At 44.8% G+C, this 22942-nt stretch overlaps 1 protein-coding gene across 1 annotated transcript in view; it reads left to right on the top strand.

The window, feature by feature from the left end:
• RNF11 (ring finger protein 11) overlaps positions 1-21608 on the top strand; it is a 30500-nt gene extending 8892 nt beyond the window's left edge. The window contains exons 2-3 of the mRNA XM_084290920.1: positions 19663-19832; positions 20388-21608. Of these exons, the coding sequence (XP_084147046.1) occupies positions 19663-19832; positions 20388-20559 (342 nt within the window). The 3' untranslated portion in view covers positions 20560-21608. The remainder of the gene's footprint in view (positions 1-19662; positions 19833-20387) is intronic.
• The last annotated feature ends 1334 nt before the right edge of the window (positions 21609-22942 follow it).

Below are 22942 nucleotides of genomic sequence, written 5' to 3'. Positions count from 1 at the left end.
TGGTTCTCTGTGGTCCTCACTGCTACCACTTTGTGTGGCTCTTCTGATGACTCTGTACAAGCTCTAACCAGAAGGAATTGGAACAATATTTATCTGCCTTTATTTATTCCTCTAAGGTGCACCTGGGTAGGTAGGGATACAAATCCCTTGTGACTCAGTGTATGCATGTCGCAGAATCAGATGAGGCTGGGCACTCTTGCCCTTTCTCATTTAGAGCTGCAGGAGACTTGGATCTCAGAGATCAAAGTGCATCGGACTCCGTCATTTCAATATCTACAGGACAGTATAACACATGACTACTCGGGGATGATGCCTCTGTGTCTGACTTTTATTCATCATTGTAATTAAACCCAGATACAGAGCTTGTTCTGCGCGCTGAACATTAATCACAGCGTTTTATTAACACAGTCATTGAAATTGTAATTCAGACAGTTTGACTTTGCAGTATAGATTAAGACCAATATTTATTTTGTCTGAATAAATGCATTTTATTTGAAGATCAGAGAGAGAAGTGATTGCTCCTGGGTTTTGAACAAACAGGTGTAAGAACTGCTTGACTACAGACAGCCAACTGTGAAACTGGTTTGGTCTGTACTGTTGCTTAACAGAAAGCAGTTAACTGCTGAATTCAGTGGAAACTATATAAAAGGCTCAGACTGGCAAACAAATGCTGAAAATTCAGATTTAGCTGAGACAAAATTAATATCTTAACACTTGTAGACTGTATTTTTTGCATGCTAATAGTACTTGCTTAACTGCTTCACCAGTTTCTGATGTTTGGGGATTTCTCTTGGTTGTTTTCTGTTCAGGTATTACAGTTTGTATTGCAGTTGCATCTGTCTATCTTCAGTTTAGGTTATGAGACATGACTAAGTCATCGCTTTCAGTGTCTGCTTCATGAGGTTCTGTAGTGGTACATCTTCATTTGGGGACCTTGAGGCAGTCGTGGATTGTCTTGTGAAGAGTGGCGTTCTTGGAAGTATATTGACCTTCTTGGAAGGAAACATTATCATTTGTAAATCTCAAGAAAAAATACTTATTTTAAATATTAGTTATTTTCTAGGTTAATGATTTTTCACCTCTGAGACCCTGGATGTCTGAGGCTCTATAAGCTGCGTTACAGTGCTCACAACAGCGAAGTCATAAAATCCTATCCGTAGTCATCAAGTTGAGAATACAGGTCCACACACCTCTGCTGCAGATTTCTTCAGAGGTCTGCAAATTAGAAAAGAGGAAAAAGCACCGCATAAGTAGTGTTGCTTTAAGGTCTGTCCTGAGCCAAGGAAACGTGTCAGCCTGCTCTGGTAATGGCACAAAGCAAACCTTAGCTAGCAGCACCTGGGGATGCAGCATGGTCGAAGCTCCAGTGGCTGTGGTGGCCATGTGCCCTCTGCCAGCTGGATCGGGTGGGATGGCCTCAGGCCCAAAACCCGAGTGAGCTGCCCCATTGCTCTGCCACCCTGCCTTCAGCTGGGCATAGTGCTGTGATACGTAGTCTGCTGGAATGGGTGTGTCTGGTAACTCAGGTGCAGCTCTGCTTTTTATAGAGTCCTTCCAGCCACTCATCTACAAGAACCAAAAGTGAGGTGCCAGAAGAGATTTTTTTCACTGTTTGAATTTAGGCAAACTGTGGAATTTTTAATAAGTTAGGTTTTGTTTGATTTACTGTGTGGCTAAACTAGGAAATAAATTCACCGAAGAATGCCCATTCCTTTTGTAAATATTGTGGCTTTATTGACGTGCAGGAGGTGGAGTGAGCTGTGCAGAGACACCATGTTAAATATGAGGAGTTTTATTTTACAGAATCCTCCAGAAGAATCTTTTAGGAAAGAAAATATAGTATCCACTTGCACAAAAATAAAACTTCACGCTTCAAGTAATTTTTGTTTTCCTCTATAAACTGTAATCTTCCCTCTTGTTCAGTGAGTAACCTGTTTTTGTTACCTCTCAGAAGAAGCAAGATGACCTAGATTTAGAGCTTCCTGGAGAAAAGTTCGTTTCACCCTATATATAGTTTCTCCTAAGGTCTCTTCATGTGGCTAAAGCTGTCACCTACTCTGAGCTGGTAAACTGAGGATAAAAGAGCTGTAGTTTTATGCTGAGGTTGGAAAGAAGGGTGTGTTATCCTTATTTTTTTTTTTTTTGCTGTCTATTAAATTTTATGTACACACCATTATCTAGATTCCACTGTAGTCAAGGTAAGACTTTCAAACTCCCAGCTGCAATATCAAGAACTTAATGTCTGTTTCTTTCAGCTTTATGTCTGCTTAGTGTCTTGTGGACGAGTAATGACCAATTACCTCTTCATTAAAGAGCAAGTTGGATCAAGCGTTTGTGCTGGCAAGAATTTCTGCAGTGGACTCAGACTCAGACTGTGGTCTCGTGGGGTCAGTGCCTGCTTCTCCCTAGTCAGATGGCACAGGCTGTTTTTCTTCTTGGAGATTTCCCTAAGCACTCGAGCTGCTGCGGTGGTGTTTTCATATCGAGAAGCAAAAGCTGGGAAAGTGGTAGTAACAGCCATGTAACAGATGCTTCCAAACAGGTTGTTGGTGTTGAGGGATCAGACAAATGTTTCCATCTAGTCAAGCAGCCAGAGTACTGCAGATGGAGGGAAATTCATCTATTCCTTTGTCAGGGTAAGACATTTTCTTAAATAGAGGGAATTTATCTGATTTAGCGTGTCAGTAACTTGAGCTGTTTGGGCTTGTACAGTATTTCTGGGAGAGAGGGGTACTTTCCTTGTCTCTAAAAAAAAGTGCTGCTGTGTCATGAAACCCAATACTCCTGTCCCGGGGCCTCGGCTACACCAGGGACCAACGCCAATTAAAACCATATATGCCCCTATGGTAGTGTGTGTGTATACCTCAGGCATGTGGGGGGATGAGGATCTGCGTTCACTTAACTTGATTTAATACAGGATTCCGTTCCACCACTTAAAAATAATGGCTCTGACAGACTGTACCGGGCAGCGAATGCAGCTGAAGCCAAGGAAAAGACTCGGGAGCCCTCTCTGTGTTCAGCGTACCATGGGCTGAAATACAGGCTGAAACGCGGTGTGCCTTGGGATCCATCCACACGGCGTGCTTCCGTGTTTCTGATGCTAGGAAGTCAGGTCTAACTCCTTGCTGCAGCCAGAGTGGATTGTTTCACCTTTCCCTCCTGCTTTCCTCTTACAGCCACGTGCTCCCCGGTCCCTTTCTGGTAGCTTTGGTACGTCTCTGATCCCTCGGTGTGTCAGCTCACACCATTAAGGCATCTGAGACAAGTTCTCTCTCATTTTCCTCTGTCAGCTTTAGTGGGCCAAACTGACATCCTGGTGGAGGTCGGATTTATCTGCACTTCTTGCAGTCTATACGTTCAGTTTACTTTGTGGCATCTCTGGAAACGTCTAGAGATGACGGCTATGTTCTATTTCCACAAAATGGTACAGGATTTTGGGCTTCTCCATAGAATATAGTTGGAGTTAACTGCATACCAGAGCATGCGTGGAATGGAAGCCTGATATTAGTTTGGAGAGCGAGTGCATCTGGGAACGGTCTGTGCATAAAATGCGCTGCAAGTTTGCCACTGCTGACTTCAGAGGGGCAGTGGTTGCAGCTGCAGGGATTATGCTGCTTTGGGACAAATCTCCAATGTAGACAAAACCTTAATGCTGTTCTTAATTGTGATCTTCCTGTTTAAAAGCAAGCAAACAAAAAGAACAGAATGAAAGAATATAAAGCTGTCTGCCACAACTGCTGTTAAAGGAGCTTAGGTGCATTTCCTTGCTGCTTTTTTTTTTTTTTTTTTTTTTTTTTTTTTTTAAAGAAACTTCACTAACATTAGCTAACAGTTCATGAGTATATTTGGTAAGTACAGGAATCGGTGAAGACTTTCACAGCCTGTTCATGTTGTGCAGCAGACTGTGATCTCCCTTGGGACGCAAATGATTACAGTAACATCATTCATTTGCATTGTGGGGTGCTGCTGTGCCTCTTCCCTCACACAAGCCTTCCAGTTATTGCTGCGTGGATTGTTTCCAAAGCCTGAATATAACTTGGCAAGCCCTGTCAGTACTGTTAAGAGTTTGATTACCTTTGTGCATATGTATGTGAGGACTGCCAGGGTATGTGGCTTTTAATGAAACAACCTCCCTGTTGTCTAAAACGGTTAGAATTAAGAAATTGTATGATTATACAACAGCAGAAGCTAAACTAGCCGTCTCCATGAAGCAGTCCTGTTTTACATGTTGTGACTTCTTACTCTAGCTCGGTGTGCCTCAGGAGACTCTGGTGGTTTCCTATCGAAGCCAGTTGCACTTACAGCAAGTTGAGGGACAAAACCCTGTTTCAAGAAGTAAATTTGAGAAGCAAATCAGGCTGCTTTTTCTCACGTCTGCTCACACAGTGTTAGCAACTCTTGTGAAGTTTGCAGCTCTGCCGTCCTCTCACAGGGATCACACCTCCTTGCTCAGTGTCTTTCTCCTCAGTTTTCTGAACTGAGAGCTAGCAACACTGGACACAGGTGGTAAAGAGCAACTTCACAGCTTTTTTGGATCTCATGAGCTCTGTCAGGTCAGGCGTACTTCTTGGCTTAGAGACCCACAGGAACAGCCCATGGGCCACCCGAGGCTGGGGCCACAGGGCTGCCCTCCCCTGCTGGTAGCCAGGGAGCAGAGGGCTGCTGGGCTGTGCTGGGCTGTAGGAGTGGGGCTCAAGCAGCACAAGTAGGTTTGTGAGGCTGGAGATTTTCGCATGGGGTAGGACTTCCAGCTAGTGCACTGTCAGCAGGTTTCTCCAGCTTCTTTGTCTCCTGCCTCGACCTGTCAAGTGTGCTGCAGGAAGCAGGGTTTGCCCCCAAACCGCCGTGCTTCTGCTGCAGGTGGTTTCCAGCAGCGGGCCAGCAGAACCCCAGCAGAGGTCAGGCCAGGTCTGCTGCTCTTCCTGGGGAGGAGGAAGGACTTGGGTGTGCTTTCAGGCTCCTGCCATGTGCAGTGCTGAACCTGAATGTATCCGAAGCTGCAGAATCCATGCAGGCCTCTACAGCTGGGCTGGGTGAATAGAGGAGTCAGAACTCCCCGGTGAACCGAACGGAGTAATTGCTGTGAAAGAGGCTAATTCAGTGTACGCTGGAGGACCCTGTCTATAGCTAGATCACAAAATCAAAGGCTTTTTCTCAGCAGTTGTCCTGATTTCCAGAGCTAGTAATGCAAAATGATTTTTCCAAAAATGTATGTTCTCATTCTTAAACCTTTTCTTTTCTTAGCGTCTTAAACTTCTAGGTGGAGTCACTCATGAGAGCATCTGCAAGCATTTATAATAACTTCAGCAAAGCAGTGCTCAGATTTAATGAGCACTGCCTTCTCTATTTTATTTAAATTGGGTTGAGTTAGATATGATGAGTATTGTTGCTAGTTATTACACTACATCATAGATTGCATTAATTTGGATAGCAGCCCTGTTCGTTATGGTACTAGAATTTGCATATTGAGTAGCTCTTGGGCTGGTGGCTGAATAAGGGGAAGGGTGGGTAGTCAGACATATTCCCAGCAAAGTTCTTTTCTGCAGACAACATGTAATTTTTGCAATAAGCTGATCAAGCTCTGCCCTTACTACTCCTGCAGGGAGCCTCTTGATCAGCCAAGAACTAAGGCTCAAGAAGCTATTTCGCATTTCTAGATATTTATGGCCAGCTTGAACCTGTTATTTTTGTACCAAACAGATCTTTAGTTGTTTTTCTTTTTCTGATGTTTACTCTCCTAGTTTATTTGGAGCTCAGTCATGTATCCCTTTCTGCCTTTGTTTTTCTAGGCTAATGCTTCTATTTTTATTTTGTTTGTCAGTGGATATAATATTCAAGAAACTTGGTTTACCTGAAAAACAAAGTCTATCTCATCCGGAGTCACTGGTACTTTTATTTAAAAAAAAAAAAGGTTAAAGCAAGACATGTTTGAAGTGATGGAAGGGTCAATGACTGACTGCTCCACATCTTGCAGTGAATTTTGATAATGGAAGTAATAAAAATATTTAGTTTAAACCTGCAGAACAAGCAGCTCAGAGGTCCAAGGGACAAGCACCTGAGTGTGCTCCCAGCCGTTACCCTCTCTCTCTAGACTAAACCAGTTTACATCATGCCAGACATCACCAGGAGCACAGCATTGTGTGAACTGATACAAAGTCAGGACCAGGCCTATATGGTATTTCAAGACTTAATTTCTATACAAAGCTTCAGCTGAGCAATGAAAGTTTCTTTAACCAGCTATGGCAGTCTGAAATTGCTGCATTGGGCTTTCAGCAGATTTCCCTTGAAGACCATCAGGCTCCTGGACAGAGCTGTGCCCAGCTCTTTCTGCCCCCAGGGAGTTCCTAGAGCTGCCCATCTCCCCGCGTTGTTTCTGCCTCTGGTGCCTGATGCAAAACAACTGAGAGAACAAAAATCTGTTAGCTGCAGCAATTTCTGTTAGTCTCTTCACTGTAGTGGAGATTAGCCTATAGGAGAGGTGGTATCCCAGATAAAAAGCATTTAGACTGCTTTTATTACCTTGTCTGTTGGCTCAGAGATTACTTGGGAAATCTGATGACCGTGCAGAAGCACGTCCACCTTTGTGGTGCAACTGTCCTCTCTCAAAGAGACGCATTTAGGATAGGTGTCCTTCTGGAAACCATCCAGGGAGCTTCAGGGGAGAGCAAAGTCCCTACTGTATTTGGTACGTATGTTTTTGTTGCTTCATTTAAATGCTCAAGAAGAAAAATGCAGCCACAGACTTCTCCCTCCTTAGTGTCAGGATTCGGTACACCCAGCCCCAGCGGGACGGAGCGGTGTTCAGACACAAGCCTCTGGTAAAATTTCTGCTTTGTTGGGGTTTTTTGGAATAACCTGAAATTAAAATAAGCCATGGTCTCCCAAGTTCTGTGGTAATGTTGAAAAGGGATTTGTGGTTGGAAATGCTTCATGAGAGCATTGCTGACAGGGTGCAGCCTAGCAAAGGAGTTTTAAGTAATCTAGAAAGATAACTAAAATATTTCTGTAGTAATTGAGTGACTGTACTTCTAATGCAGCTAGAATCCCAACAAGAAGCTTTCCACCTTTTTCTTCTGTTTAAACCTCTCTAGCTACTACAGTTATCTCTGTAGTTAGCCAAGTAACAAGGCATGTTCTAGACTAAAAGTCAAAAAATTAAACCTAAAAAAACTCCCAGGGTTTTCTTGATAGCTGTTTTGTTGTAGCTCTTTTTTTTTTTTTTTTTTTTTTTTTTTTTTTTTTTTTTTTTTGACACAATAACAAACTGAGTACCTCCAGACTTACTGTCTCAGAGCTCTCCATCTGTACCTCGGTGTTACTCCATTTTGGTATTCTATCATGACGGGTTTGTGTAAACTGGCAAAGTGTCTTTTAGTGATTGTGTGGGTTGTAGCAGGGCATGGTTATTCCACATCAAACATTAAGAGGATAAGGTAAGTGAAAGTATTTCTTTACATCTTCATAATACCCGAAACAGTGTGGGTAGTGTCATGTTGTACGGTGTTCACTTCTGTCTGTTAGTGGCCCCAAAAGCAGCGGGTACCTCCCCTGCGTGAGCTGTGCTTCAGTGCATGGCTGGGGAGGTCGTGTGTGCATGTGTCCAAAGCAGAGGATTTGAAAGTCACCCGTAACAATCTTGGGAAATGAATGCTTTTAAATTGGCACAGGTAGCCACCTTATTTCAGTGGGATTTCAGTCTCAACCCCAACCTGAAGCGACGTATTTAGCACCCCGTCAGCTGTTGGGGATTTCTGATGCATTCCACCTAACGTGGAGAGCCCCCGACTGCACGTGGGGGAGCTCAGGCCGTGCTGGGCGTCCTCAAGTCTTGCAGCTGTTCGGATGTGGGTATTTCAGGGTAAATCAGGCCTTTGTCTTCCCATCAGGCAGTCCATATTCAGAAAAATGACCCCTCTGTATTCACAGCACTCCACTTCAATGGCTTTTCTATTCTTCAAGCCACTGTGGCAGCAGGCCCTGGCCCAGGAGGGCACTTCAGCACGCGCCTTGCTGCCACCAGAGTCCCTGGGCCTGGCGTTCATTTGGCTGCCTCAGGCCAGGGCTTGTTGTGGGTGGCATTTGGCAGCTTCCAGTTGTGCGTTTGTGTGAGCAAGCACAGGGATGGGTCAAAAGCAGGTATTTTGGCACTGTTCGGAGCGCAGGAGCTGCCTGCATGGAGCTGTACGTCCCTGCTCCTGTGGTGGTGAGGAGAGCGCTCGGTGGGCTTGGCCCCGTCAAGGCTGCGTGGCTGTGGTAGCGGTGCGGCCTCAAGTCTTCTTCAGATAGCTGGTCTTAATGCCAGGAAAGCTCTTTCCATGTTCTGTGAAAGCATGTGGAAGCAGGGGGGCAGGCTGGCTGCAGGCAGGTTTTTCTCTCAGTCAGGGCAGACAACACGAGGCACCGCAGCCCCATGGCCCCTCAGGAGCCTGGTCGGGACCCCAGGTGCAGCTCCGTCTGCTTTGGGCTTCCCTCGGGTCTCACCCAAAAGCACCCACTGTGAAAGGGCCTGCGCTGAAATGAGCACAATTGGCCTTGGTGTAAAACAAGCACAGGCAAGATCCGAAGAAGAGTGGTTAAAGAAATGACAGACTAGAAATTTTCATTAGAGGGGAGGTTGCTTATGCAGTTTCTGATGGCCATCATAACTTATTCAGCTGTGAAGCTGAACGTCTGCAGCTCATCCTGACTACGCCAGTGAGCGAATGTGTGCCTCATAGGTAACTGTAAAATGGACGGGTGTTTTCTGGGGACAGACTAGGGAGAGAGCAGATGTTCACTGAACTGTCTCTGTGAATTGAAAACTCTAAAATAAGTAGGGAAAATACATTCTGGAAATATTACTCTTGTATAACCAAGTCCTGAGAGAGCTATTTATGGTTTTTCTACCTGTTCTTGGCACAGACCTTTTTTCTGTTAGAAGTGGTTTGACAGTTGAATGAGATCACTCTTGGATTTGTGCCCTGCGAGCTAAAAATGCAGAGTCACTGCTTGTGAGGACAAGACTGAGCCGGAAAAAAATAGAAACATTGCCCTTGTGTTCACTGCTAATACTGCACTGGGAAGGGGAACTTCATAATGCTTTAGTATGCCTTAGTTTCCATCCAGTCATTCCCTGCTTTTAGATAGAGCACTGTATAAAAACAAAACAAAAAAACAATGACCAAAAGCAGATTTAGCAATAATAGTTAATGCCTGAGACGTTCCTTCAACATTAATAACTGACCAGCAGAGATGAGCTGATAGCCTGGAGCAGTGCCTCTGGCTATTTACTCCTGCTGCTCATTACCTCGGAGCTGAAATAATTACTGTTATTATCAAATGACACCAAACAAATAGCCGAATCGCCTTTTTTGTGTGTGTTAATTCTCAGAGAAGTGGGGCATGGAAGTGGATGCGTGCCTGGGAGAGGTGACTGCATCCTCACAGCGTGTTACCCGGGCTGCGCGTGGGCATCGCCAGCGAAGAAATCCTTTGTGCACAGCCCAGCAGCCGGTGGTGCTGGCAGCACTACCTGATCCAAACCCCATTAACATGACAGCTCACAGGGCACACCAGAAGTCAAGTGCAGAAGAAGTCACTGGAATCGCACTGCTAGCATTGGGCAGAAGGGAGGGATCCGGTGGGCAGTGGGGACATCATCTCCACACTGGCACACCACAGGGACAGCTCTTCAGGGAGACTCATACTGCATTTAGGTGCCCTGGTGTACAGCTGGTATGTTATTATGTCTGCTTCACGTATCTGTGGCTTTCTAACGAGCTACTGCGGAAACATGCTGAACAACCCCTATGGCTAAGCCATTGCAAAACCCAGCAGTGACTGTGTCCTTTTACTGGCCTGAGAAGGCTGCTGGATTCTCTGCATGGTCCGGGTCCCTGCTGCATTGCCTCGGCTGAGATTTCAAGTCATGCACATTGATCTTAGGGATGTGCACTTTGTGTTAGAAATTCAGATGCAATTGAGAGGGAATAAAAAGGGCTGCGGATCTGACTGTACCATGGAACTGCCAAGGTGTGGCAGCTTCCTGCTTGAGCAAGCACTCGTAATTGAAGATGGCTTTGTTTAAAACATAATTAAAATATTTCAAATTGAGTACAAAGTTATGATCAAGTAAAGTGTAACACAGATTCCCGAGTTTTGAAAAAAACCCTCCTGACACAGGCTGCTTTGCTGGCTGACAAGGTCTCAGAGCAGGTGCCACATGCCAGCAGTCTCTCTGCTGCAGTTTTTCTTGCTTTGTGGCTACCCAGACCCAGCTCATCACCAGCCCCGTCCATCTCTTGAAGCTCTTCTGTGTTAGGACGAGGATTTTTATCACTTCTCTCTGAAGTCATTTAACCTTAGCAGGACGATTGGGTTTGTACCCTTTCTGCACCAGGTGACAGAGTCCTGCTGTCCTGGACTCTTGCTTGCTGCAAGGCCCAATGGAAAAGTCTCCAACAGTTTTGGTTTTGCTTATCTTGTCTTGTTCGCTCCCCACTTTACTGGACTAGGGCAGCTTGGGTGCTGTGCTCTTGCCTGCTCCCTGAGTAAGGGGAAGGTCTTGGCCAGGGTTTGCCAAAAGCAGTCTGCTGCGTTGCCTGTTTTGTACTGGGAAGGTGGGGAGCAGAGTGTTTATCTATAGAAAGATCTACTGTGTCCCCCTTTCAGACCTCCTTTTTGATACTTGCTTGTAACTGGGTAGCTACAGGGAAGTATTTAGTGTCATTGCGTAGGATAATACATCGGGAGGCAGATGATCGGAGATAGCTGCTGTTGATCTGTTCGTTTTCGTCATCCGTGTAACCTCTTATCAGCTGAACTGGCACCCCCGTGACAGCTGTACGCAGGGTGATCTTGTCCCAGCTCCGGCTGTTGTGTCTGTCGGGCCTGTTGTAGGAGCCTGGTGTGTGAGGACTTGCATCTGATGCTATGGTTTGGGTGTATGTTGAAACTTGTTTTAGACAAGGCCATTAACTTGTCTTCTGGGTGGCCCTCTTTGCCCTGGGAAGATGCTTGCTGTGTCACGGGGGTGATAATGCTGATCCCAGAGATGAGATCCTTCGTCCCAGCATGTCGCTGAGCCTTTGTTCTGCGCACCCTGTACTCCTGCTAAAATGCATTCCTACTTCTACATATCAATCTTACTCATATTTTTCTGTTATTATGTGTTTATTAGTTTTGAAGGGCTCTTGTACTATGCACTTATATACATTATATATATATATATATATATATACACATACACACACATCTTGTATTTATACACAGAAGCGCAGCCTGTATATGTTTACACTTGAGCAGCCCTCCCCTGATGGATCGCTCGTCTCTCACTTATGTGCATTTTTGTTTACTCTCTATTTCCGTCTTTTTCCCCAGCCATCCCTCTCAGCTAATTAGGGCTGATTTCTGTAATTTTGCTACCTTGTTCCTCAAGTACTCCAAATACCAGTTCTGTTCTTAGAATTGCCTTCAAACTGACCTAACCAATTTGTGCCAAAGATACATTTTAGACGTTTTAGTGCTCTTGCTATTTCTTAAGTGTTTGGAGTCAATATTTCACAATTGGCCTGAGTCCCTAAAAGGGACACTTGTGCATTTTCCTCTGGGCTGCTGGTTTCCAGCTTTTTCGGGCGCTCCAGTGATGGTGCAGTCAGTGATACTGGTTTGTGTACAGCATCTGAGCACAGCGGTGCCTCGGGGCCACAGGACGGTGGGATTGGGCCAGGCTCACGTCTCAGAGGCGTGTGAGCTTGGGCTTTTTTGTCTGCTGCAGCCCGAGTGAGTCACAGCCCTGGGTGGCTCGGGTAGGTGTGCGTGGGACACGGTGTCTGGGACGTGTCACGGTGGTTCCCCAGCAGTCAGCAGGACACAGCAGCTTCACTCTGGACCCTTCAAGCAGAGGAGTCGGTCTCACTGAGATTTAGGTGTTTTCCCCACCGCTGTCTAGGACCAAGCTTCTCTGTTTTTTCTTCTTCCCCAAACTTCAGTTGCTTTGTTGTTGTTGAACCTGCCCTTCAGTTCTCCAGCAACCATCTTGCTCGAACCATAAGTGCTGTGTACAGGGCAGCCGTGGTGCTATAATAACTGTCTCTGCTTGCCAGACCTAAGAAGGGGTTTCTGCAGAGATAACCACTTGGTGCAAGTAGGAGAGAACATGTGCCAATAATGCAGATGTTGTGGTTTGCTCATGGGGTAGGATGACTCGCGTACATGTGCTCTTCTCTTACCACCAGCTGCAGGGATGACTGCTGGCCCTGTCTGCTCCGTGTTCTCCTTACCCAGCTGTCTGCCTTGCTGTGTCACCCCTGGGGCGTGCGAGGAGGCTGTTCTGTCTGTGAGTGCCCCTAATTTAACGTTTGGGGACAACTGTTCTTCCCTGGCTCCTCTCATTGCAACAGCTTGACAGAAATGCGTGAAGTTTTGTAAATTGTTTGTGGATCTTTCCCCTCCCCATATAAAAATAACCTGTTAAAATAAACACGCTGGGAGCTGTAGTGAGAGGACTTCGTTATCTCGTTAGTTGTGGCCTGATGGCACAAGCAGAGCTGTTGGGAGCTCTTTCTGGAGATGGAGTCAGTTCTCTTGGGCAATTCAATGGCTTGAGACTAGTAAGGATGTGCTGGCGTGTGTGTTAGCCTGCAGAAATCCACACCCCGAAGCTTGGTGGGGTCAGTGGAGAAGGGAGCAAGGACAGCTGAAGCCGACATGGAGCTGATGAGCAGACTTGTTCAGTGGAAACGTGCCCACGGATACGGCCCTAGAGCCAGAGAAACCTGCTGCACAGCCTGGAAATGTAAAAATTGTCTGGTTGTGTCAGGAGATTGTGCTTCCAGGGATTAATTACTGCTTTTTAATTACTGCTTTTCCCCTACCACCCCTTCTTGCTAATCTCTTGTATTTAGGTTTGCATTGATGATAATCAGATTCCAGGCAAGGTGACTACAGAGCAGCAGGCGATTTCCATCTTCGAGGTAGGACGGGGTGGAAGAGCCAGCAGCCAGGACCCACTGCTGGTGCTTGCCTGCTGGAACTCCCCAGGTGCACTTCCCAGACATTTCAGCGGGTTAATTGTGGAAAAAAGGCAGAGGGCTGTTTTGCAGTTTTAGCAGTAGTAGTTTAAGTAAGGCTACTTCATTGCTGCAGAACCACCAGGGCTTACACCAAGAACTCTGGAAGGAAATGGCTTAAACCAGGTGCTGCTTCCTAGCTGGAGAAACAACACGGGGACTTTGTTCCTTTCCTCTGCTGCAAACTAGTTTCTTAGTCTGCTACAGCAATGACCACCCATGTGTACAACACCCAGTTCAGAATTCAACTCATTCATCTTCCTCAGGAGCACCCTGATGGGAAGCGTGCACAAACCTGAGCACATCCCAGATGCCAGGGGTTTTGCTCTTCTTTCGTGCTTTGCTCGCCTACTTGCTATGGGCAAGTGCACGTTTTGCTCTGCATGACAATTCTGTGGTTTAAGTTAATATTTCAGTGATAATTGTGTTACTTGAACTATAAACGCAAAACTAAGATGTGAAACATTTTATATTGTGGTCTTCTTTCGTCCTTCAGTGCTCTCAGTTTTTACCAAGGAACAAAGGGAAATAAAAGTAAGGTGGTTTTGTTTAAAATGGTCACGAACAGTTAAAGTAAACTTTCTCTAGCAAGCAGTGATAGATACCTTAATAATTCTTTAAAATTAAATAGACTTTTATTGGCCTTAAAGTTCCAGATGAATCAAATTTACTTTTAAACTTAAATTGTGTAGTTAATCTCTTTAGGAAGGAATTTGGGAAATTGTAAGAGATGCAATTGTGGAGAAATGCAAGAAATTGTAACTATTTCCAAGGCAGATGTGTGTTTAGGAGACCAGGCAATGAACCCATTTGAGAGGTGCCATTGGCAGGGGGGAGCTACGTGGATCTTCACGCATCTCCCACGAACAAAGGGAACCACTCTTTGGCTCCTTTGCAAATTTGGTAAAGCCTCAATTACAGTTCTGCTTAATATGGTGTTAATGTCGTTTCTGATCTCTTTTCTGGCTGTGTTACTGTTACATGCAGCGGGTCTGCTGGGCAAACCCATGCTCAGGTTCCAGCTGGAGCCAGGGCGGCTCTGGGGTGCTCATGTGTTGGGTCTGGTTGTCTGTCTCAGCTGCCTCTTCCAAATGGCAGAGGTGTGACGAGGGAATTCTGCTTCAAAAAGGACTTTTTAGAGTAAGTGCTCAGCTATCGCAGTTATTTATACTGACTGGCTACCTGGAAGCAGGAATATAAAAGATTGGGTAACGATTTCATTACATGATGTTTTATAGCAGCTGGTATTTAGCTTTATAAATGAACTGTTCTCTTCTGTATGGCAGAAAAAGGCTTTTATAGTTGGCAGCCTGCTCGTAATATTCTAAGGATTATTAAAGTAAGCTGTAGCTGCAGTATAATGCACATTATAGCGGCGAGTGGTTTTACAGTAATATGTCTTGGGGGAGGATATTATTTCAGAGTGTGTATTAACATACAGATGGAGTTTGAGTCTTTTCACCCAGATCAGAATGGCATTTCCAGAAAAGGCCTCTGGACCATTATCCCAGTTAGTTTCTTATGAGTAATAAAGTAGCAGGAGGAGAACGTTTCATGAAATTCACTGGGGATTTTGCGAGCGACAGAAAAACCAAGATTTATTTATTTTTTCTCACCTCCTGCCTTTTACATCTGTAAACTGCAGCTGTTTATGCCTAGGTTGGGTTGTTCAGGCTCTCTGCATCTCACGTCCAGGGTGGGACACGCAGGAGGTGAGCGCAGCGGGCACAGAGCTGCCGCATGGCTTCGCCATCGGTGGCCGAGGACATGAGCAGTGGAACAGACGTGGCCCTGGTGCAGCCGTAACGCGAAGCAGCTGCCTTCAAACACCACGATTTGAGACAGGCATTTGTACAGTGAAGGGATTTCAAAAAGGAGCTGTGGGAGCGATTGGGGAAATTCAATTTGAACTGCTAGACTTGTGTTAATTAATTAGCAGCAGCCACAAGGAGCATGAGTGCTGCACCTACCGGTATTGGGGAAGTGTAAAAAAGACTTCAGATGAGTGTAGGTAGGAGGAAGTTTGTCTCCTTTGCCGAACAGATGTGCTGGTGTAAAAGTGCAAATAAGCACTTCAGGGTGACGCACACTGAGAGCATTGGAGGAAGAAAATATAAAGATGGAAACGAAGCAAACTGGTCAGTCGTGGAAAACGGGTGGCAGTGGGCAGGCTGTCAGGGATGGCAGCGAGGCTTTAACTTCTGGAGCTATGAAATGTGAGCAATTATTTGTCTCACCTTTGCCCTTCCTGAAAGGGTGAGTCGTGCATGTTGGTGCAATTATTAAAAACAACAAACAAACAAAAGCCGTGATAGCACACTGCTGATATGTGGCGTAGAGGGATCTTAAAATAATCTTTATCCAGGGATTAAGAGTTTCTGATCTACCACTGACCTGCTTTCAGAGTATTACAGATTCATTACACTGGCAAGAACAAGATGAGAGTGCTGTAAAACAAAATAAAAGCTGTTTTACAGCAGCATAAATAACCAGGATAAGTTGCATAGATGAGAAGACCTCAAACAAAAAATTGTGCTGAATGAAACCTCATTTTCTATGCAAGAACCAAAGCACGCTTGGGAATCCACATGCAGGAACAGTGTCTGGGCCTTTCAAGCAAAGTGTGGAATCGTTTATTTTCATGAGAAGTGAAACACGCAGACCTCCAGATGCCCTATACGGCCCCCCTTACCCCTGGGGGTGGAGAAGCCAGGGTGGAGTGGAGATACAAACACCACTGTAGTCCTGAGTCTGAATTTATGCTGTCATCTGAGGGCCAAATAAACATGAGGGACGATCAGGAATTAGGTTTTGTATGCACAGAAAGCCAGGGGGAGGTGTGCTGACAGCATCTGCCTTTGAACAAGGCAGAAGCAGCGGGTGCATCCCTGGGACCGTGGCCATCTGAGGTGTTTCATCATTATTTCCCCCCGTATGGATGTAGTCATTGGTGAGTGCCAGGGAGTGATTTTTACTTCTTTGGCTGACACTAACATGTAGATTTGATTGTTTTGGCCTTCTTTATCATTCCTTTTTTTTTTTCTTTTTTCTCACGGAGGAATAGTTAGATTGAAATTTCATCTCCCTTCAAAACGCCTGACGTCTTTATCCGATGATAAATAACAGAGACTTTGGCTAGAAAGCCAGTGTTTCATAATTTTGTCTGCAAAAGCATTTTCCACGGGAGATAAGGGAAAAGTGAGACAGAAGAGCAATAAATCCCTGCTCGTCTTTGGACTGTAATAATAATTACGTGGGTAATACGATCTTTTCTGTGTATATGCATGTCAGAGGGCCTGTAGCCACAAATGTAATTTGATTCAGCGAAGCCTTAAATCCCCAGCTCGTTACCCCGGAACATCCCCGCTGGGTTGCGCGGGACCTCGCGTTGACCTGGGCTGATAAAAACCGCAGGAGATTTGCCGAGGGCGAGTATTGCTGTGAATAAACAGTCTGGGGTGCTCTCAGAACGAGGCAGGTACAGGCACGCCTCGTCTGCCTCTGTCGCGGGGAGAGGCCGGGCGTGAAGCGGTCATTGCTGCGTTCCCTCTGCGGGGCCGTGCTCTTCCATCTCCGTGGTGTCTTTCCTCCAGGCTTTTTGCAGCAGCCGGAGGAGATGAGAGTGCCGTCAGACATTAAGGAAGTGCAGGGGATCACGGGTGTTGAGCGGTCACTCGTTTTTATTTACAGCACCACGATTTATGCATTTTCACAGCAGCTCGGCAGCCCTCCGCCTCCTGGGTTTTCACATTCCCAAGTAGGAAGGCTTCATGCTGGAAGACAGCACGGTTTGCACCCAGCCTCGCCCATCTGACAAGAGATTCCTGTCTGCTGTGTGAACTTGCAGGGGCTCACAGCTGACAACCATAATAAATTCCTGCCTCCCCTGGGTGTGTGAGACGTGGCTATCAGACATGGGGCAGGCTGCAGCTCTGCTCCGAGGGAGCCTGAACCAGGAGGCCCAAGGGACGAGCGCTGCAAACAGTGCCAGAGCTGGGGAGAGCGTTTGTGGGTTTGGCATCTGGAGGGAACAGGGGTCTGTGCACTGCCAGCCCCGTGCTCTGCTCCTCTCTGTGGGCAGAAGTCACCCGGGGAGAGGGGCCCTGAAGTGGTGCCCGAGGGGCCCCCAGGTGAGGGGCCTGCTGACAGCAAGTCCCTGTAACCGACCCGAGCAAGGGAAAGGCATCTCTGCCTTGATTGGCCTTCCTGTGCTTAAAGTCCTGCTCATTTTCTGCCTTTTACACTCGTTCACTGCCCAAAACTTAACCTGAAGCAGCCACCATCTGCCTGTTAGGCCTGATTGCTCATTTCAGAGCTGTCCCAGATGTGACAGCTTTAGCCTTGTGACAGATCCTCGTTTAGCTGTGATCTCCTTGTGCTGCATGTGTCACGCTGAGCTGGTGGGTTTGCTGCCCTGACGGACCATTCACCTGCAGGTCGGTGTTCCTGCTGCTTTCAGATGTTTTTGAGTTTCCTGATCTCTTTTCCTTCTCCTGTTTTTGCCTTCCTTATGTTTCTGTGAAAAAAACCTGCAGCTGTGGCCATACTGAGGGGAGCTGCGTTACCCCAACCTTCCCCTCGTCTGCCCCTGCACGGCCCTGGGCAGCGCGTGGTGCTTGTTATTCTGCTCTTGTTCTGCAGACAGGGAGGGGGGTGCCTCCGTCTCCCGGTGTGAAGCGTTTCATGCATCTTCCTCCGTGACAAATGAAGGAGCCAGCAGTAATGTCCTCCTCTCCTATTGATTTAATTATCGTGCTTCCATAGAGGTATAGCAGCGCCTTGAAAATAAAAAGTTATTGATAGTTTGTGGGGTCTTGCAGTGTAAGACCAGGACAGGGCCCTGCCTCAGGCTGTTGTCTTCAGTGCAGAGGGTGTGCAGCGTTTGGGAAGGAGAAAAACTGCTTCATTTCCTTGGCGTCACAGGCTGCAGAGCCATTTCGTGGGTACTGTTATATCTGACAGGTCATCCTTAGCTTCAGCTGGTGATTTTCTCTAGCCAAGCAGCGATTAGAGAATACTTCAGATAATTTAAACCATTAGAAGGCAGCTGCTCTGAAAGAAATCTGTGATTCTGTGAAATGCAGTCTAGAGCAGTCAGGAAATTAATCAAACTTTGTGAACCACTGGCGTTTTTTCTTTGGAAGCGTGGCTCTATCAGCACTCTCCAAACCTTCTCAGAAGCCCTCTGTGAGGAGATTACGGGGGGAAACCCTGGTGTAGTTGAATTAGGAGAGGGCTGAATTCTACCCCATCGGTGAGCTGCAAGCAGTAGGCACTGTGTTAAAAGCATTGCCAGGGAAACTTTTATTTCTGGTGTTTCTTGTAGGTGAGGGCTTCTACTGCCAGGCATCGCCGGCTCTGGCCAGCGAGCGGCTCTGAGCCTCCTCCAGCCATCCTGGAGCCTTGCCCCCAGCTGCGCTCCTGCTCGCCACGATTTGCAGCAGCAGAAGAGTCACCTTAGCTCAGGAGCAGGCAGGTGGTGATGCCAGCAGGTTGGTGCTGGTGTCCCTCTAAGCTGGCTGTGTGCTGGAGGAATCCATCTGGGTGCTGTGTCCACGTGTCCCATGTCACACCTTTGGCAGCAGCCAGGTGCAGGGGCAGCACAAGGGGACAGCCCGTCCAGCTCCTCTGTCTATAAGTCAATTTTTTTTCTGCTGTTTAAGAAGCACCGTTTAATAGACTTATTGCAAGAAGTTGTCTCTCTTAACAGTAGGCTTATGGTTACTGGTCAGTATTATCCTAGGAGTATCTCCTGTTCAGAACTAGTATTTACTTTCAAAAAATGCTTTAAAAGCGAGGCAAGGTGTTAATGTAAATGTGAAAATGTCTGCTGTAAAGCTCCTTCATGATCAAAGAAGCTTCCGAGACCGTGGCAGAGGAAGGAATGCAGAATACCTGCACACCACGTAGTTTTTGCTTGGGAAAGGAGTGTTCTGAACATACATCAGCTGAAGTCCAGTTTGGGAGAACTTGTAAAATTATATAAACATAAGAAAAAATGTAGAACATCAATTATTTACTTAAGCAATTATTTTTATTGTCCAGGTAACATTTTTTAAACATGCAAGAATTCAAGTCTGCAGTTCTGGATTGGAGTTTGGGTGGCCTAGAATAGCTCACGTTATTTTTTTTTTTGTTATCGCAGAAGTCATAAAGCATTCCTCTCTGAAGCTCTCGTACTCGGCTGTCCTCTTCTTTGCAAATAATTCTTCCTAAATGTAACAGCAAAACTACTTTTTGGTACAAGTATCGGGGCTTCTTCCACTTGCAACTTAAAGCCATTACGTTGTTTGATTCAGTAGCTGCCAGTTCACCAGGTGCCTGTAAGATTTATGTGCCTGCTCTCAGGTGGAGTTCGTGCACATATTTCATCTGTGAATGACTCATGGAGACAAAAAGCTTCTGCAGAGAACAACCACAAACAGCTGCTTGCCCAAGATGCTGGCCTCAATCCTTCATCCCATTATGTCTATAATTATAGCCCCAAAATTGTAAAGTAGGAGTGGGAGATCACAGAATCACTTGTAGGACTGAGAAGAAAAGTTAAGCACATTGTCTGTGTGCTAGGAAATACCAGGAAAGCCTTTTTTTAATTGAACTATTTTAATTTTAGGAGCAAGTCCCTGTTCCTGTTTATCATCCGACCCCTAGCCAGACTCGGCTAGCAACACAGCTGACAGAAGAAGAACAAATCAGAATAGCGCAGAGGATAGGCCTTATTCAGCATCTACCTAAAGGAGTCTATGATCCTGGGAGAGACGGCTCCGAGAAGAAGATCAGAGAGTAAGTTACAGAAAACTAACAAATAATTTGGGTGTTGCATTGGTTTATGATATTGCCATAGGAAACCTGATCTGGGTGTAATTTGACACAGCTTTCTGAAAAAAGGGCCGTGCAGAAGTCTCTTTGCTTCATCCTTCTTTGCTTTCCTGCTACGAATTAAATCTACTTTCTCTCGTCCATACAATGTATGTCTTTTTCACCATCCCCTTTATCCTCTCTTCATCGGGAAGTAGTTCCACGCTGCTTCTTCCTCACCTTTGTGACTCCCTTTTCCCATTACTAATTTTACGCAGTCTGCTGAGCTGTCCCCTCCATGCCTGCAGGCTTCCTGCCTTCTGCTAACACTGCAGTCGTGGGCACGCTGTGCAAAGAGAACACCAAGAGACGCAGCGCTTGGTGGAGCCAGCACTGACGTAACTAAGAAATCCTCGCTGTATCTACAAGTAGTCAAAGCTTGTTTCACGTAGACATACCCAGTAGATCTTACACTGCTTTTCCTCCCAACGTGGTACGGCAACAGCAGCTTAAATGTGTTAACAATTTTTGTTTCCCCAGATGTGTCATTTGTATGATGGACTTTGTTTATGGGGACCCTATCCGATTTCTGCCGTGCATGCACATTTACCACCTGGACTGTATAGATGACTGGTTGATGAGATCCTTTACCTGCCCATCCTGCATGGAGCCAGTGGATGCAGCACTGCTTTCATCCTATGAGACTAACTGAGCCAGGGTTTCTCCACTGAACCTTCGAGGAGGCCATCCACTTTAATGGGTTTGATCCTTTTGTCATTCAGCCCAAAGAGCCAGGAATTAGGAATTAAGATCATGCACAAAATACACATTTCCTAATAAATACATTAAAAATATTCCTGAATGGCTGCAAATATTGGGAAAAAAAACATAGTATTTTAGAGACTATAGAAAAAGTAGGTTGTTATTTTTAATGTAAAGCCTTGACCCACCATTGTCTTTTAATGTTTGTTCTTACACCCATATATAGGAATTGTAAAGTGTTACAGCAATGTAAATGTTTAAACTGCGTGTATCCAATTTTATTAGCAGTAAGATAAGAGTATTTTTTTTTCCTAAATAAAGTAACTTTTTTTTTGTTTTGATTCTTTTCACAAGTCCTGGCATTTGGGTCAAGGCTTTATTAAAATCTACGTTTTATAACACTGGCACAAAGAAATAGTTTTAAGCTTGTTTGCACAGTTCTTCTTTTTTCTTTTTTTTTTCTTTCCATTGGAGATGGAATTCATTGCCTTAGGTCTTTTTAATAGTGTATTGTTATTGTTGGGCTGGCTCTATGCTTGAAAACCAGTTTATTTATAACCTGTTAAAAGTGCTATATTTTGTTTGCAGTTAGGAATATGCAGACTTCAAAGTGATCTCCTAGCTTGTAAGCAAACTGAGATGCATTATCCCTTTTCTGCAAGTGATGCTGGATATGAAGATACAAAACTGGTCCTACAAATTAAATTATGCTATTATGGTTTTTATAACTTGCTTCGGTTTCGATGAAACAGTCCTTACACTTGCATGTCTACTTTTTAACTTGATCAAGTTAAAAGGGGGGACAGATGGACAATAAATAGTTAAGCTACCATAATTGGAAAAAGATATTTGGAACTAATGTAGCACTAGCATTGATCACTTACTCTACTTTTTTCTCCCTAAAAATGGTTGTTTTTAATCACAGGAAATGGATACTGCATCTCTTGTTCTTGTAGTTCTTAGGTTATCAGAAGTTAAGAATAAACATACTGTATCTCAGTCTCCTGTATTAAATGTATCTGTTAAGCCCTGCTGGCTGACACATCAGTCCACCAAGCAGATAAGAATCAGATATGAGAAAAAACTTGCTCTGCATATAGCGCAAAGTTTATATAAACACAGACTGTCGTAGTAGCAGTTGAGGGGGAAAATAGTACTGCTATAGCCAGAATGACACCATTAGCTTATTTCTGCAGCAAAAAGTACGTGCTTGTTAAGAGATGGGCTAGCAAAGATTGTAGCTGTAAAGGCCTTTTATTCACTTAGCATGTTTGTTTTTTTTTCCTTACTGTACCCTGCAGTGACGTTTATACCTTCAAACGCAACACTGATAACATTGAGAAGTCTTGGTCTTGCAAAATGAGATGCAGTCTCAAGTTAACCACAACAAATCAGGGAATGTTCTTGATTGTTTTTCATACATGGTTTGAGGACTCGATATAACAAGTTGTGTTTAAAGACCCAAGTACTTTGATGACTTTGTGTATTTACCATTTAGAAGAATTGTGCATGTCACCAATAACTTTTGAAGGGTTGGTCAGCAAAATATAGAATCAACACGTTGATTTATTTATCAAACCTGTAGCTGACAGCAACCTGCTCACGTAGAGAAGAATTCCAAGTTGCAGTCAGAAGCAAGTCAAAGCAATCTACAGTTCTAGATTCACTCAAATTGCTATGGATCTATCTGGACACAATTTTGTGCTTAATTCATACATACCTAATTACGTGGAGCAAAATCTGGGCAGACAGACCTGAAGTTGTGCAATATTTTTCAGTGCGAAATAATTGTTCCTTTTCATCATTCCATGTGTGTTCTGTTGTGTCCTTTGTCTGTTTTGGGGTGTTTGTTTTTGTTTTGGGGTTTCAATTTTTTTTTTCAGCGTAAAACAATGTCCACATTACGTATTAGTTTCTTTTATCTTGTTAAAACTGGCAAATGAACAATTTTAAAAAGCATCATTGTCACATGGGTGTTAGTCTTTATTTATTACTAGACTTGATTAAGGAAGATTTGAAAGAAATATTGACTGGTTACTGACCTGAATGCTTTTTTAGGCACTTTGTATAGTTGAACTTTTAACACTGATATACTTACTGGGCTAAGGGAAAAAATTACTTTTATTAAAATGTTTGTTAAATAATGAAAAGGTGTGAAGGGCTAAAACTAGAGTTGATTACACAAGAACATTCCAAAAAAAAAAAAAACAACAACATCAAATCTTAGCTTAAAAACAAATGTGTAAATATAACAAATAAATCAAATGATTTTTTTCAAGTTGTTAGGTGCAATGCTGTTCTGGATGATTCTTAATTCGAAGTAATTTATCTGA

The sequence above is a fragment of the Netta rufina genome (genome assembly GCF_964035555.1).
Source record: "Netta rufina genome assembly, chromosome: 8".
NCBI classification, from domain to species: domain Eukaryota; kingdom Metazoa; phylum Chordata; class Aves; order Anseriformes; family Anatidae; genus Netta; species Netta rufina.
Note: the sequence above shows the minus strand (reverse complement) of the source record. Positions and strands in the feature narration are given on the sequence as shown.